Genomic DNA, 13,341 nt, shown 5'->3' on the forward strand with positions numbered 1-13,341 from the left:
TTGGAGCTAAGAATCAAATTGCACGATCTATTGTTGTTGCAAAATTATTGAAAAGTAATACAGGTGAGTACAGGTAAACTTGATATATATGTATTGTGATACTGAGTCTGAAAGTATACATCCGGCTACATTTACGCGAGTAGGAAATGACTTTGATGATGTCATGATGACCTTACATTCACATAAAAAATAATAATAACAATAAAATTAAAAAAAAACAGAAAAGAAAAAAAGGTGGTTGTTCGAATCCAAGACTAATCATTTTCCATATACGTATGGGTGTATGCTAAACATACACAAATTACTCTATTAGTATCTATAATTTATAAAAGTACTAATTTAATCACATATTTAAGTTAGCTCACTTTCACCTTCACTTTGATCCGGAGGAAGAAAGATTCCGATAGTACAAGTTCAGGGAGGTCAGCTGTATGTTCGAGTTTTGGAGGAGACATTGGCGCGTTTTAAAAAATTCAAGAGCAATTTCTGCACTTGATCAATTGGACCAAACTTGTCATATCATTGTCTGAATATGCATAGCACTATTTTCAGTTGTGTTTTTCTTCTTTCCTATTTTCTCTAGTTTTCTCTATTCTAAAGGTCAAATAATCTGCTCAATATCCATATCATCTCGACTCAAGTACAACCTAAATCAATTTGTAACTAAAGCAAACACCTGACATTAAATAAAGGAGCATTAATTTGTACTCTAACCACATACTCGTCTTGTTTGATATGAAAAAATAATAATAATAATAATAAATAAATAAATAAATCTGAGATACAGTACCATATATTCATAAATATGTTCTGTTAGTTTTGAACGAGTCACTCAAATCGGGTTGACACTGTCAATCAAACACGTAATGTAAATCAACAAACAAGGCCATCTCCCATTATGAGTTTAATATACAGTTAAGCATATATTGACACGATTAATAAACAGAATGTAATCGGGTTAAATAAAAAGAGAGTAATCCCATCGTCTAACCCAGTAACGAGTGGAATGCTATACAATAACACAAACTTGTAGTTGACGAGAATCTACACGCTAGACTGAAATTCCTCTCTTGTTCTTTCTTTTGGCATGACAATAACAAAAATCGCACGTCGTAACTATTCTTCAAATCGTTCAGGAGTGGTGTGCATTCAGCAATGCCCGATAAACCATGTCAATGAACTGATCATCCTATCATGCAAACAAACATCAGAAAATAAGCATCCAAAAGAATAAAGCATTAAAATAGAAACATGAAGGACACAATGAATGGTAAAACCTAATAACCTATTGTTACAGAGCCGGAGTGGGGGATTATCCTCATTAACCACAGACAAAGCCCATGGAGTCAAAAAGCTTCTTGACGAGGAGGGTGAAGGTCCTACACCGAGTCTAAAGCAGAACGATTAGACACATCTCAAGCGAAGATGTTAAAGCTCTTTCCTTTAGCATAGCGTCAATGAATTGGTTTGGAAAGTTGCCAAATTCTGCTTCAAAAATGTAGTGGTCTAAAAAAGAGATGGTTTTGCCTACCCCTGCCAGTACCTGAAATCCAATCGTGAATCTTATGCCAGTCAACTGGCTCACTCCTTATGCCAGTTTGATTTGATTTGAACAAATCAAAGCAAACTAAGCCGCACCTATCCAAGTAGATCAGATTGTTTGGGAAGTTCGTTGGTTATCCATCACTGAATGTGTGAGCCTTCTGATCTACCCTTAGCTACCAATTTGATGACCTAACTAACAATAGCCATCAAAAGGATACAAGTTCTATTTGGACCAAGATAGTAAAATTTGACTGTGTGATTATATATTATCACTTCATTCCATTTTGTATCAATGAAAATGAGTGGTCACTGATCTTAAAATGTAATCAAACGCGTAAAATGGTGCAGTTATCACTGAAATGATGACGGAATAAAAGACAACCTCAAAACAGTGGCGGTATCCTGAGCATTGCATAATTCCCCATAGTGCAATGCTGTTATTCCTTTGTTTAGCAGTTGCACTTCACATTAGGCTTCTTTCTAGCATTGAGAAGTTAGAATTTTTAAGCTATCTTTTTTAGATATTCTTCTCGCTGACATTCTTGTGACTACTTTCTTTCATTAGGCAATGCTTGAAGAAAGGTACCAAAATTTGAAGCTTGTCTTTTTATACAACTACATCATCTTTTGATGTGCTTGTCCACCATGCCTAACTTTCACCTAAATAAATACCGAGTGACGCTCTTGTGACTACTTTCTTTCATCAGGCAATGCTTGAAGAAAGGTACCAAAATTTGAAGGTTGTCTATTTATACAACTATGTCACCTTTTGATGTGCTTGTCCACCATGCCTAACTTTCACCTAAATAAATACCTTGGATATGAAATCTATTTTTGTCCAATCAAACCATTTACAGCTTGCCAAAATGTTTTCCTTAATGGGCTAATGGAAAATTGAAGGGAGATTTACATAACTAGTCAGTATTATTTCGATCCAAATGTAGAATGGACATTGACTACTCAATTTTTAATTTACACTGGCTGCCATCATTATATCCAAATGATTTGGAGACAAACTGAGTTTTAGAGAGAGAAATAGTGTGTGTGTGTGTGAGAGAGAGTGGGCGAGAGTGCAAATCAACTGAAACCCACTTTTTGTTTCCTTCTGTTTGGGAGTTTCCTCCAGGAGAGTGGGGAGCTGGAATCCGGTGATTAACAGGTATGAAAAAAGATTGGCGGCATGGAAAAAACAGTATCTTTCGAAGGGGGGGAAAGGTCACTCTTATTAAGAGCACCTTCTCGTCCCTTCCCACATATTTCTTATCTTTGTTTCAAATCCCGCGCTCTGTTGCTGAACGGATCAAAAAAATTCAGAGAGACTTTCTTTAGGGTGGAAGAGGAGAGGAGTTCAAGTATCATCTTGTTAATTGGGAGAAAGTTTGCAAACCTTTGAAATTTGGCGACTTAGGCATTCAGAAGCTAGTCCCTTTCAATAGAGCCTTATTGGGGAAGTGGTTATGGAGGTTCGGTAAAGAGCGTCATCGACAGTGGAGAAGAGTCATCTCGTGTCGTTTTGGGGAGGAGAGTGGGGGTTGGTCCTCTCGTCTTATTTCTGTTACCGAAAGCGTTGGCGTTTGGAAATTCATTCGGAAAGGTTGGAATGTGTTTTCCACCCATATTCGATTTAAGGTTCGTAATGAATGGCTTATGGTGTGGTGATCAGTTATTGTCTCTTTCCTTTCCTCGTCTCTTCAGAATTGCCGAGAATAAGCATGCTTACGTTGTTGACTGTTATCATCTTGATAGCAGTGGAGTTACGTGGGACGTGCGTTTTAGGCGTTCTTTTCAAGATTGGCAGATGGCAGAAGTATGCGTTTTTTTGGACCTGTTGTATAGACAGAAGGATGTTGGCAGAGGTTGTGATGACATTTTGTGGATCCCCTCCACTCATGGTAGATTTGGAGTACGATCCATGTTCTTGTGCTTGTCTAATTTTGCTGGACAAGATTTCCCATGGAAGTGTATTAGGCGCTCTAAAGCTCCTCTTAGAGTCGCTTTCTCTATTTGGACTGCTACTTAGGGAAATATTCTAACATTGGATGCGCAAGAGAGGTAATACCATTGTTAACTGGTGTAGTCTTTGTAAAACAAATGGTGAGTCCGTGGACCATATTCTTATGCATTGTCCTGTTGTGTCTGATTGTTGGAATCTCATTTTTAGTATTTTTGGCGTTCAATGGGTAATGCCTAAGCATTCTATTCAATAAATTACGCTTGGAGAAGATGCCCTACTGGTCATGCTCGTGATTTTTGGAGGATCGTCCCCCACTTTGTTTGGTGGTGTATTTGGAGAGAGAAATAACAGAAACTTTGACGAAAAGGAATCATCTTTAGCAAACTTAAAATCTCATGTTCTTCGTTCTCTTTTCTGTTATGTAAGAGGTAGCGCTTGCTCCTCGATTGATGATTTTTTTGATCTTTTGGACTCTGTTGGTCCTTAAGTCTTTCGTTTCTGTGTATTAGGGACGCGTTCACCTTTTGAACGCTTTTCTAATATATTTTTTACTGGTCAAAAAAAAAAATCCAAATGATTATATCCAAAAAGCTCTGCACAATCACCAGCAATTATGAGAATTCAGCATTTAAGAATCCCAGCAGAAGCACACAATAAATTTATTTATAGCTATCATTCAAAGCTTTAGACACTTCCGCTACAGTACACATGAAATTGATTTCTAATTAGCTACTACCACAATAATCCGACAGTTCAGTGTGCAACTCATGTTAGAAAACAAGATGAAAAAGGATAACTAAATGCACAGGTAGACAATTATGAGCACAGAAAGTGACATGCCTGAACAAGTATTAGAAGTGCATCCCGGACTTTGTCTCTGTTAATAACAGGCCCACAGTTTGGAGTAGGAATAAAAGTCGGAGTAAGAGATGGTGGGGGAGTGGGTGGAGGAAAAGGCTGAAGCAAAGGAGCACCGTATGGGCGTTGTACACTCGTAGGAGGGTGAAGTGGAGGAGCAGTAGGCAAAGATGGTCTAGGAAACGGCATAACCAACCCAGAAGAGGAAGGACCAAAAAATGAAGATGGCTTTACAAGATTAGTAGCACGATTGCTAATGCTGCTGGGTTCAGGGGCATCAACGGGAAGTATCGAAGGAGTAGAGGTTAACAGAGAAGGAGATGGTACCTTGACGGGTAGCTGGATGGTTGGTATTGTGGGGGGAACAACACTGGGTGGGCGGGGAGGGATTATTCCAGAAGACTGGTATGGTTGTCCGGCCATTGCTGCACTTGAAGCATTTCCAATAGTCATAGCTGCCTGCAAACATATGGTAGGAAGATTCGGTCATGGTCACGTAGGAGGTTAAAGAAGTTTCCTCTTAACATGTCTAATAAAAAAGACTTCATACAATCATATACAAACTAATTTATGCAATTGTACAAATCTGCACAAACAAATCATCACCTTAAGAGAAAAAGAAAATAGTTACTTTACAAATATGAACTGGAACATACAGCATAAAAAGATTATAACAGCAATGAAACTTCATATCTTTGGATAAAGATTCCTGCTTCAGATCATACAAGAGGGATCTTCATTTGGCGACAAGAGAGAAGCACACACTTGCAATTGACTCTTAAGGGCAGTAAACAGAAACCTTAGGGATCAACTTCTTTCAAAGAGGAGGAGTAGGAGGAGGGAACAACATCTGACACATCAGTATAAACATCAAGACAAAAATCAATATTCACCATGAAGGAATTCTTAAATATCCTCAGCCTTGATACGTTGAAAAACAGTTGAACTTAAGTTATGATGTACCTCAGGGAAAAGCTGGAAGGGGAGGCCCGAGTTACACTGTGCCTCAACGGAGGCAAGTGTAATTTCTCACAATAAAAAAATCAACTGTTTTTCCATTACACACCTGATACTAGGCAAACGTAAATTACACGCCTGATACTAGGCAAACATAAATAGCTAATCTTGTCTCATGATGCACAAATTTTTACAGTATTATTGAAATATTTCGTATTGATCATAGGAAAAAAGCGCCACAACATTTAAAACTACTGGAAATCTTTACATGCATTGCTACGCCTGTTGAGAGAGAGAGAGAGAGAGAGAGGAGGGATTTTTTTTTAATTTTTTATTTATACCCAACACTAAATTTACACAGATATTTCACTACTGTAATTTCAGAAAAAAGTCCAGAAGTAAATTAGAACTAGGTGTTGCACAATTTTGAAAATAAGACTTTATAACAACTAAGTGTAGCAGCAATATGATATCCCTCGAGACAATAAGGAATTGTGGAAAAATTAAGATACATAATACATCATACCATAAGAGTCTGAAATCAAAAATCATTTGAAGTTATTGGATCTAAATAGTAATGTTAGAAGAGTGCATACACTGAAGAAGTTCACAAAGGAAGGGTCATCAGGAACATCTGCGACATTGGAGGCAGTTGATGATGATGGCTCCAGAGGACCATCCATTACCGCCATAGTCGGGATTGCTTCCAGTTCTTCAAACTCACTGTAATTTTTCCAAAAATTGTTGTAAACCAGCATTAAAATTGTGCAACAAGCAGAAGCATCATGGATGAATATTAGTTGCAATGGTAGAAGCCAAAGCACATTCCAGAAGGGATAACATGAAACATGGATAACAGCACAGGTTGGAAGACAGGTTACAAGGAAGTAATTACAATATATATATATTTATAAGTAAAGTATTATAGACAGAGCTCAAAAGGGGAGCGCATCCCAAGAACTATACAAAGACCTAACAGACACTCAAAGTATCAACAAGAAAGTAATCACAATATTGGACTGGTAAATGTCTAGCGTCAACTTTATACTTATAGCAGGAGCAGGAAAACAAAACGAACAACCCAGCATATGTTCAGAAAAGAAGAGCAGAAGCTTAAGACAGAATACATAATCACATTGCACTAAATAAGAAGAAAAAATTACAAGGAAACAATCACAGCTAGGCAAATAGCTGTATCAGGAAAAGCCTAAAGCAAGAAGCATCAAAGAAAATGCCATTATCAGCATGACCTCATGTAGGCAACCATGAATCGAAGTGTCACCATTCGGGCCACGAAGCCCGATGGGCCTGGCATTGCACACTTATTTCAATTTTGTTTTTCTTTTTATATAGAACTTTTAAATCTTAATGCTTCTCTTGGGTTTGAATTCACAAGCACCCCTTTGAGGGGTGGAGTACAAACCACTCAATCCCAGACATTCGTTCTTGAAAAGTTTACCTATAAGTTATTTATATATTAGTTTTATAATATATAAATTATATATTATTTGAATAATATATTACTCACAATTTTTGAATATAATAAAACTTACTTTATTTCCTTCTGGAAAGCGTAATACCTTTTTTCTTATTTTTTTAAAGCTTAAACCTACAAGCTGTTGATAACCTTCACGCACCATATGATGCAGTCTTGCAGATATTCATTTGTGAATTGCACATGATCACATATGCATGCGTCATACGAGGGGAAAAAAAAATCCTAAACCAGCATACAAACGTCTTCAACTTAAACTTCAAATAGTAACATATATTATAACTACAACTATGAAAATTTGTGAGAAAATCAATGACCTTGTTGAATGGGGTGGGCAAATCAACCTTTAACATGCAAAATACAACAACTGAATATGATATAGATCTTAAGAATGAGGTTTTTACTTTTTATTTCTACAAACATTCCATGTAACTATAAGAGCAAAATACCACAATAGTATTAATATTTCTTTTTTCTTCATTGAGTATAAATATCCAATATCTATTGATTCATAGTACTCAACTTAATAATTCGAAATTGAATCGAATTACTTCAAGGCTTATCACCATAACTCAATGTTTCACCACAAATGAACCAAGAGTTTTATAATGTTTTGACTCAACTTATTGTGCACATCTATTTGTTCTTCATAGTGCAATGTTTGTTGCACATGAGTTTTATTATGTTTTGACTCAATTTATTATGTATATCTATTTGTTCTTCGTAATGAAATGCAATGTTGGTTGCACAGCATGTAGATATTACATGTCATTAAATTGTTTAAAATCATGCAACCATTGCTACATAGAACAAAAAAACAGGTCAAGAATATCAATATTAAAACAGATCAAGTTTGTTAGATGCTCTTTTGTTACTATCTTGTGGAATCTGTGGAAAGAGAGAAATTGCAGAGTGCATGGTGGTGCAATCAGATCTGCTTCTCAGCTTGCTACTGATGCTGTTATGGAATCAACTTCCATTATGGGGTGACAACTTAGTTTATTTATGTTAGTTTTTCTATTTCCAATATTTGATGTATTAGTAGGGGTATGCCCCTGCTTTCTCTTTTGTACTATTGTTCTTCTTCTTCTTTTTTCCCAATAATATTATCTGTTGCTCTTTCTTGACTTCAAAGAATAAAAATATGTCATCAATTGCATGAACTAGTAATAACAATAAATTATTACCTTTTTGTTGAAGACACCTTTGACTTTGGAGGCACCTTGGAGTATGCATTCAGTATCCTGGCGATATGCAGGTGAATTACTTTTTAATGTCACAAAAAGGTGAAATACAAGAAACCAAGTGTAACAGTAATTTCTAGAAGCCCTCTTATATGTATAAAAATAATATGCCCCATTGCTCGAGAAATCATTAATAAACTAAACATAGGTGACATAACCGACTTAGCAAGTGGAAAATATATAAAAATACAAAGCTAAAAAGAACTCAACCACGGTTCACATTTAGAATAATGATAAGCAACAACTATTTCTTAAAGTTCAAAACGAAATCAAAAAGATTAAAAGTTACGGAATATTGGATGAAAAAGTAGTCATTAAAACAGTTAACTACCATCCATCAGTCCAAATTCTATGAAACCAGAGTTACCAGACTACTAGATTTCCGACCAATTGAGGCATAATAAGTTTAAATCCAAAAATATCCAAATAATTTGAGGAAAGCTGATCCTAAAGAATATGTCAATTATACCTTTAAATTCAACTTTAAAATAGATCTCTTACATACATGTGGTGATGGATGATAGTCATGTCAATAGTCCAAATGCATTTGGGACATGGGAACATGAATATTTTTGTTTTCTTAGGGAAAACAAAAATATTCAAAGGGGAAAACAAACAACATGAAGGGGGAGAAGATCTGAAGAATGTAATCACACACACGAACACTGCAAATGATTATACGGGCAATTGCTGCTCTCACTCCAATACCTGTCCCATCCACTAAGTGATGCAGGGAGACGGACAAGAGAGCTGCAACAAAATCATGCTAATGATTCTTGCGTTTACCTGATTATATATCATAATAATGAATTATACGATAAATTGTACCAAGCTTCCCAAAGTTGAGCTTAATGACACAAAACCAAATAACTGAATCTATTTCTTGACATATTATTAGATAATGGTTGACAATAATTGCAAAAGTTTACTTTGATTAGAAGAGATAACTTCTCTAACCACCGGATTAAGTCAATCAGCCAACATGACGGAAGTTGGATTCGTCCAGTCCATTATAAATTCATTGTCAACCAAAGATATCAAAACATATCAATATAGTTTGGTTCTATTGAGTTAGAATGTGAGAACTCAAACTACACGCTGCAGTAATAGGATAATAACAATACCTGCTGAAGAGAGTTGCAACCTCTTCACATTCGCGTGCATTGTAAAACCATATACCATTTACTTCTTGGGCTGCATTTCGATATAATAGATATGGAACCTGGACTTCATATTCAAAATCTCCCAAGAGATTCTCCACCAAATTATCTGCTCATATCCAGATTAACACATTTTAATACAACTAAATTGGAAAGGGATGCTAATTTGAAAGGCATCATTTCAACTTTTGGAACAACATGCTAAAATTCCAAGGAAAAATACTAAATGACACATGATTATATGACATGATTTATCTGAGGTCTCAAACTCATGTACTTGATATTTACAGTAGGTATAAATTACCGTATTGATATATCAACCATACAGAAAATGAAAATTATGCTTTCTTCTTCATTTTCCACTGATCAGGGTCATAATATTTTGATTCATTGATAATAAACATGAAATATTCAAAACCGAGAACAAATTATTTGTTAAGGGAATGATTTTATTTTATTTTACTTTTATTTTTTGATAAGTAAAATTTCAATAAGAGCACTCAAAAGGGGAGCGCGCCCAAAGATATACAGAAACCATTAAACACCCCAACTAGCCACAAGAACCTATACATTCAAGCTATTAACAAAGTCAACCACTTCAACTAAGGATTTACAATTCCACCCTTTTTCCCAAAAGAATAAATAACTCACCTTCTATTGGGTTTTGATGTTGAGTTTGTTTGGGTTGCGTGGGTTATGCCCAAGTCTTCCGGAGAATTGGTTGAGGCTTGGAGAGGTTGTATAGTGGGGCCCCAAGCTCGCGACTTCTAGAGGGTCATGCCTTTATGCGTATGGTGGTGTTTATGGCTTGGAAGAAATAGATCTTTTGAAGGGGAGGAGACCCTTATTGGTGCGCTGAAATTCTCTATTATTAGCACTCTTTTTTGTTGGGTTCTAGGGAGAAATTGTAAATCCATAGATGAGATTGTTGATTTTTTGGACTCGGAGAGAGTTTAGAGGCCCTATTAGGCCTTGTATAGTATTTGGGGGACTTCTTAATACAATTTTACTTATCCAAAAAAGAAAAAGAAAAAAAAGGACCTTCTATTCCTCTCCCCACACAAACCCCCCCACATGCAAAGTGGGGTAGCCTGCTAAGTATCTCAAGCCAAAAAACCAACTATACATTCCCTCCAAGACTCAAGCACGCTCCACGGGGTACTTGGAAACAACCACAAAACTCCAAAAAAGAGCGAGGAACATGGCCCACACATTTCCATCCACCATGCACTAAAAGAAAAAGATGATCCACTGTCTTTTCATCCCTCTTGCGCGTGCAACACCAATTCACCATTATATTACACCTCTTCATCAAATTATTAATGGTCAGAATCCTCCCTAGAGCGGCAGTCAATCCAAAGAAAGCAACTTTTTAATGGGGGCGTGGCTTTTGATGGGGGCTTTGGTGCACCAAACTGCTTTCCACGGAGAGGCATGTATTTCATTTATTTGTGTTTAAGAAAACAAGAATACTCCTTATAAAATGAATCCTAAAGAATGGAGGCGGACATAGAGAAGCCACAGATCAATAAGGTATGATAAGAATATGGAGAAGGTGCAATTCACAAGGCATAATGAGGCTATTCTCGGGTTCCTGAATAGGAAACGATAAGGGCAGTATGAGAAATTAATTTTGCAATAACATTTTAAATTCCAAGCAAATATTTAAAATTAAATCTTATGCCTCTCTATTGCAGATCAATCAGTGAAATTTTTATTTTTACTTTTAGGGTAAGTTGCAATTGCCCCCTCAGATTTCTAGGAATTAGCAAGTAAACCTACTTTTCAGAAACTCCAAATCCCCTTTGACTAACAAAATAATTGGTTTACTCTCCCATATGTAATGAAAGTGAACTTTTACCAATATAACATTGTTTGAATAGTTAGGGATCAAAAATTCTTTTTATAATAAAACTAAATAGCAAACACAATATCCAATATACTTTCTACTTATCAATATATATATATATATATAAAGAGAGAGAGAGAGAGACAGAAAGGGAGACAGAAATTAGCAATGCAATTGACATTGGCCTATTGCAAGCTCCATTGGAAAGAGACATTCCTCCTTCACAACCTATGTGAATGGGCATGACAAAATTCTGACTTCATAGTGCAACTTCAGTGATTTGTCTATGTGGGATTTACCTAGACATCAAAGAATGCAAGAATTGGCTATTTGGAATCATATTGTTTGGTTAATTGGTTCTCTACCAACACTACTTGGCATGCTTCCATACCTTGGCTTTCATTTCAATGCAGATTGCAGAATGAATATTCGAGTCAAACTGCTCTTTTATGGTGTTATTTAAAAGAATTACTTGTGTTTCCTCCAGGCTTGCAGCAATAGTTAATATCAAGTGGAAGGAAACAAAATGCCTTATATTCTAAATATATATAGAGATGCGCATTCTATATAGAAAGAAGTTGAAAATGCAGCGACCTCCAGACTTTGTTCCCTTAAAAGAGTGACAAATTCTCGAACCAACAATAGGTCACAGTCCCACCTCCAGATTCCCTTTTTTTTTTTTTTTTTTTTTTTTCTCTCTTTTCTGTTTTTTCTCTCTCATTTTGGCCTTGATAGATTGGCTTTCATCTGCTCTATAGAAGGGAATCCAGCCATTTTTATGTTTCTTCTACTTCCCGTTTTGTAGACCTCGGGTTAAAAAGTTTATTTCCAATTCCTGTTAACAATCTTGTTGGCATGACTTTTGTTTCAATTTGAGCCATTTTTGTGTGGACCCAAAGAATGTTATGATTTCTGTAATTAGTGTTCTGTAATTAGTGTTCAGCGGGTTCGCCACCCATACTCGTGTAATTATTTTACCTTAGTTTATTCAAACTTTTCACCCTTACCAAAAAAAATCAGCATATGAAGTAATACTATACGATATAGAGTAATATAGATCAGAAGATAGAGTACAAACCAGTATTTCGTCGGTTCATTACAATGAACTGGAATCGAGGTTGAGCATTCCTAAGATAACAACAAAAAACCAATGTTCACAAATTTGCACAATTGATACTAATGGAGTTCTTGATAGTTAAGTGACACCATCACCACACACATAAGACGACAAAGATCAATTCTGAGCACCAAAACATGACGGACACCAAATCCAACAAACTACATCGAAACCCTAAAAAATACCATCCAAAAATCCAACCTTTCAAAAATTAATATTACCTCTTAACAACGAACAAAGACCCTTCGACATCCTTGCGACTCTGAAAACGAAAATTTCACAGTGCAAAAATTGAAATAAGAGAGAGAATATATAAATATATTATACAAATACACATATATGCATATATGGTGAGATGACAAACCCATTGGCTAAGCTCGATGTTGAATTCGTAGAAGGTGACATGAGCGGCAGTGATGAGAATCTCCTCGACGAAGGGATCAATTCGCTGAAGAACGGTGAGGTTTAGGAGTTTGGTGCTCTCTTGATCCAGATTCGGCATTAATTTGCCGTTCTGAGACATTTTCTACATATATATTTATATGTATACACACTTGTGTGTGTTTGTTTCTCGAGAAAACGGATAAAAACCCTAGTTTTAGGTTGACAGCCCTCGCAGGAGAGCAAGACGAGGACTGCTTCCAAGAGTGGAGAGGAGAGAGGACACCTGTTCCGGAGATAGGCCGACGAACTAACTCTACACTGTTAAGTGACCAAAATACCCACGCTCTAACTGCTAGACGGGAATGCAACTCCGGCCTAAAAGGTTTTTCATCCTCAATTTGATTAGTATAAAAAATTATTATTTTTATAATTTGAATAACCTAAAAGGTAATTTATTATTTTAAAAACATTATTATAAGTTCATATAAAAATAAAATAAAAAAAATTTAGAAAAGTTTTTCTTTTATTAACTTGGGGAGTCTGAGATGGCACGAAGCGTTAGGGTCCGTTTGGATGGCGATAACATTATATGTTATGGTTTGGTATGATATGAAAACAACTGTTTTGGTATTGGTATGTTTTTAGTAGAAATCGGATCCATGTTTGGTAACGATTGTTTTGTTTTTAATAATTGTATATCAGAAACATGATAACCCGTTTGGTATTGTCATGCGTTTTAAGGAATCCGAAAACAAAACACGTTTGGGAATAGTGTTTT

General features: G+C 36.0%; 1 protein-coding gene and 1 long non-coding RNA gene across 2 annotated transcripts; both read right to left on the reverse strand.

Annotated features, from left to right (window-relative positions):
* Positions 1-869: 869 nt before the first annotated feature.
* On the reverse strand, positions 870-12,847 carry LOC132306309 (mRNA-decapping enzyme-like protein). Its single transcript, XM_059803651.1, has 8 exons — positions 12,544-12,847; positions 12,401-12,441; positions 12,141-12,190; positions 9,178-9,322; positions 7,997-8,053; positions 5,911-6,037; positions 4,340-4,816; positions 870-1,189 (listed from the first exon to the last, which is right to left on the reverse strand). The coding sequence occupies exons 1-8, from the start codon at positions 12,700-12,702 to the stop codon at positions 1,133-1,135; spliced, it is 1,113 nt and encodes a 370-aa protein (XP_059659634.1). The 5' UTR covers positions 12,703-12,847; the 3' UTR covers positions 870-1,132.
* Positions 4,943-5,902, reverse strand: LOC132306311 (uncharacterized). The gene is made up of 2 exons (XR_009481920.1): positions 5,321-5,902; positions 4,943-5,207 (listed from the first exon to the last, which is right to left on the reverse strand). It is a non-coding gene; the product is annotated as an uncharacterized LOC132306311 (long non-coding RNA).
* Positions 12,848-13,341: the final 494 nt, after the last annotated feature.

Source organism: Cornus florida, unplaced genomic scaffold, assembly GCF_030987335.1.
Source record: "Cornus florida cultivar Cherokee Brave unplaced genomic scaffold, ASM3098733v1 CherokeeBrave_3.0.0_Hap2_Chr05, whole genome shotgun sequence".
In the NCBI taxonomy this organism is placed as follows: Eukaryota; Viridiplantae; Streptophyta; class Magnoliopsida; order Cornales; family Cornaceae; genus Cornus; species Cornus florida.

Coding starts and splice junctions, on each gene's coding strand:
- LOC132306309 (XM_059803651.1), bottom strand. CDS start 12,702: ATGTCTCAGAACGGCAAATTAATGCCGAATCTGGATCAAGAGAGCACC. Junction 12,191..12,400: donor TCTTTGTTCGTTGTTAAGAG/GTAATATTAATT, acceptor TTGTTATCTTAG/GAATGCTCAACCTCGATTCC. Junction 1,190..4,339: donor CACTTCTAATACTTGTTCAG/GCATGTCACTTT, acceptor TTTGCATGATAG/GATGATCAGTTCATTGACAT.